Source organism: Penaeus japonicus, unplaced genomic scaffold (assembly GCF_977035675.1).
Source record: "Penaeus japonicus unplaced genomic scaffold, GWHDUDI00000001_assembly GWHDUDI00000033, whole genome shotgun sequence".
In the NCBI taxonomy this organism is placed as follows: domain Eukaryota; kingdom Metazoa; phylum Arthropoda; class Malacostraca; order Decapoda; family Penaeidae; genus Penaeus; species Penaeus japonicus.
In genome coordinates this window covers 22,926,552-22,929,844 of record NW_028234435.1, presented here as the reverse complement: position 1 = coordinate 22,929,844, position 3,293 = coordinate 22,926,552, and the positions used below count along the sequence as shown (strand labels likewise).

The following is a 3,293-nucleotide window of genomic DNA, read 5'->3' as shown; positions in this document are numbered from 1 at the left end:
ATTTCACCCTTGTTAATAAGTCGGGCTGGCAGAGGAAGGCGACGCATAAATACTTTCTTAATTAAGAGGGTGTGGACAATAGGGGGGGAGGGGAGAGGGTGAGAGGGGGAGAGGGGAAGGAGGAGGAATGGGGGGATAAGAAGTCTTTTGTTGTTTCTCTCCGTGAAAGGTTGTTTTCGCTTGTTTTCCTGTTACCTCTCGAGTGACTGAGGTTGGCTGACCACGTGGCTCTCAGGAATGGAGAGTCTGGGTTCCGTACCTGCGATAAGCACTCTTTTATATGTATATATATATATATATATATATATATATATATATATATATATATATATATATATTGTATATACATATATATATATATATATATATATATATATATATGTATAGAGAGAGAGAGAGAGAGAGAGAGAGAGAGAGAGAGATAGGAACAGAAAAAAGACAGAGACAGAGAGACAAACAGAGAAAGAGAGAGAGAGAGAGAGAGAGAGAGAGAGAGAGAGAGAGAGAGAGAGAGAGAGAGAGAGAGAGAGAGAGAGAGAGAGAGAGAGAGAGAGAGAGAGAGAGAGAGAGAGAGAGAGAGAGAGAGAGAGAGAGAGAGAGAGAGAGAGAGAGAGAGAGAGAGAGAGAGAGAGAGAGAGAGAGGGGGGGGGGCAGCCACTACACTACCTTCAAACCAAAGTCCATCTCCCGCACATTCCACCACCGCCGTCACTCAGTGTATATTCATTACGACAAATACAGAAACGTTATGGCCAAAGCAAATCTTTTCACAAATCAAGATATATAACTGACTTGTTATTTCGTCTTTGAAGTTGCACATTATACATTGCATATAATTTTGCAGACTGACATTTGATTCCGATGAAGATAAAACCACATCGAAACACGCCACTTACATATTTTGAATTGTTTTTTTTTATCATCTGTGTACGTTCTTGTTCATATTTTTTTCTACGTGTGTATGTTGCGAATTCCAAGCCATTGGATGAGAGATGTTATTCGTGCATTATGCACTTATTTTTCCTTTATCATTGCAGAAAAAAAATATCATATTTATATCTTTTTGCATCTAAAATACACACATACACGCGCGGACACACACACACACATCTCTCTCTCTCTCTCTCTCAACATATATGTATATATATATATATATATATATATATATATTATATATATATATATATATATATATATATAATATATATATATATATATTATATATATATAATAATATATATAATATATTATATATTTATATATATATATATATATATATATATATATATATAATATATATATTATATATAAATATAAGATATTTATATATATATATATATATAATAATATTTATATATATTTAAATATATAATATATATATATATATATCTATACATATGTGTGTGTGGTATGTATACATATACATTTATATAATATAATAATTAACTATATATTTATAAATATATATATATAATGAATTATTATATAAAAAAAATATATATATACATATGTGTGTGTGTGTATGTATACATATACACACATATACCTTTTTTTTCTCCTACTTATCTAAATACTGCAATAACTCCATTTGTTCTTTTTACACCGTTCGCATACCACACACGCAAAGGAAGCTGCACAGAACAGACCTCTTCTCATCATACAACTAAAAGCATTGGCCATACGGACATCATGAGAGGGGGGGGGGTGCGAGACTCAGGTTTCAGCTCCGATATCTTTTTTCATGTTATTTTGTATCATTGTTTTTTTCCCATTTTCCTATTTTGCCTATATATATATGGGCCTTGTATAGATATTTCAAAGGAACTAATGATTTTCCTTTCTATTTTATACTAAAATATTTTGTGTATATATCTATGGTGATCGGGGTTGAATTATAGATAGCGTATACAGCATAAAATACTTTATTCAAATAAAGAACATCTCTTAAAACATATATAAAAAGTAAAGCAACAGTCAGACTGGAAGGCGACGCCTCGGGCAAAGGAACGTCTCGTAGAAACGGCCAGACGGAGCGGCGACGCGACGTCTTCTGTGCTTCTGACGGAGAGGACGAAGCGGTCATCTTAGCGCACTGGGCATCACGGGTATCCGACGCTGGCAGAGTTGGAGAGATCTCGACAGAGAGTCTGTAGAAGAAGGGAAAAATATCATAAGTCGGCTGTTCTAGCGATGTTACGAGAGGAATGAAATATGTATATATTCTCAAACGGAATGGCAGAAAGTGAATATCTGGAGAGAATCAAGACTTCAGCTTACCGTGGGCGTGAGGATGCGATCACTGGGCGGAGCGACTAAGGGCGCCGACTAGGAGGCTGGAGTTCAGGAAACAGGGTCGCGGCTCAGACGATCACCTGAAGAAGGGAGTCATGGGCTGCTGGAGGTGCAGGGAGGGCAGAGGGCCGCCCATGGGGAGGAGACCACCGTAGGCGGGGTACACGGGGCGGGTCAGGCGCTCGATCTCGGCTTCCTTGAGGCGCTTGTCCTTGGCGCGGCGGTTCTGGAACCAGATCTTGACCTGCGTCTCCGTCAGGCTGAGCGAGGCCGAGAACTCTGCGCGCTCGGCGATGCTCAGGTACTGCTTCTCGCGGAACTTCTTCTCGAGGGTCATGAGCTGCTCGGAGGTGAAGGGCGTGCGGGGCTTGCGGTTGGCCTTGTGGCGCCGCAGGACGGGCCCGGGCAGCTTGGGCAGGTCGCGGTGGCCCTCGGTCGGGGAGACGCTGCCGAAAGAGAGGTACGGATGGGCATGGTGAACGACGTGGTGGGGCGCAGGGGGGGTCCAGTGCTGGAGGCGGGGGTAGAAGGGCACGTCGGGACTCAAGGAACGCTCCGAGTCGTGACTGACGCCGGAGCTGTCGCTGGAGACGCTGCAGGAGGAGTTGGGTCGCGGAGGAGTCGTGGGCTCGTTCAGGCCGAGGATGGTGTCGATCCCGAAGGAAAGCTTAGGCTTATTGACGGATGTGTTTTCCATTTTTGCTTTGGGGGAAGTGGAGGCACAAGCACACAAGTGATAGTAGGACTCACAGTCGTAAGTGTTCTGCCTTAGGAACGGGCTTCTGGGGTTTATATACGCCGCGACCTCAGGTCAGGGGGCGGGGCGAGGCGAGCGTTGGCCAATCACAGCCCGACTTTGGACCAATTAGAAAAGGAGAAGCGGCTCCTTGAAGTGCAGTTGCCCACTAGTCGATTATTGCCCCGTTAAAGAAAATCAATATTCTCTAAATCCAAATGCAAATTATGATAAAACTTTATTATACAAATAAAGTAACCCACTA

At 42.0% G+C, this 3,293-nt stretch overlaps 1 protein-coding gene across 1 annotated transcript; it reads right to left on the bottom strand.

Moving 5' to 3' along the window:
• Positions 1 to 1,949: 1,949 nt before the first annotated feature.
• On the bottom strand, positions 1,950 to 3,029 carry LOC122253129 (homeobox protein MSX-2-like). Its single transcript, XM_043015947.2, has 2 exons — positions 2,278 to 3,029; positions 1,950 to 2,147 (listed from the first exon to the last, which is right to left on the bottom strand). The coding sequence occupies exon 1, from the start codon at positions 2,987 to 2,989 to the stop codon at positions 2,369 to 2,371; it is 621 nt and encodes a 206-aa protein (XP_042871881.1). The 5' UTR covers positions 2,990 to 3,029; the 3' UTR covers positions 1,950 to 2,147; positions 2,278 to 2,368.
• Positions 3,030 to 3,293: the final 264 nt, after the last annotated feature.

What these genes read in the sequence shown, in the direction of transcription:
- LOC122253129 (XM_043015947.2), bottom strand. Translation starts at nt 2,989, where the DNA reads ATGGAAAACACATCCGTCAATAAGCCTAAGCTTTCCTTCGGGATCGAC.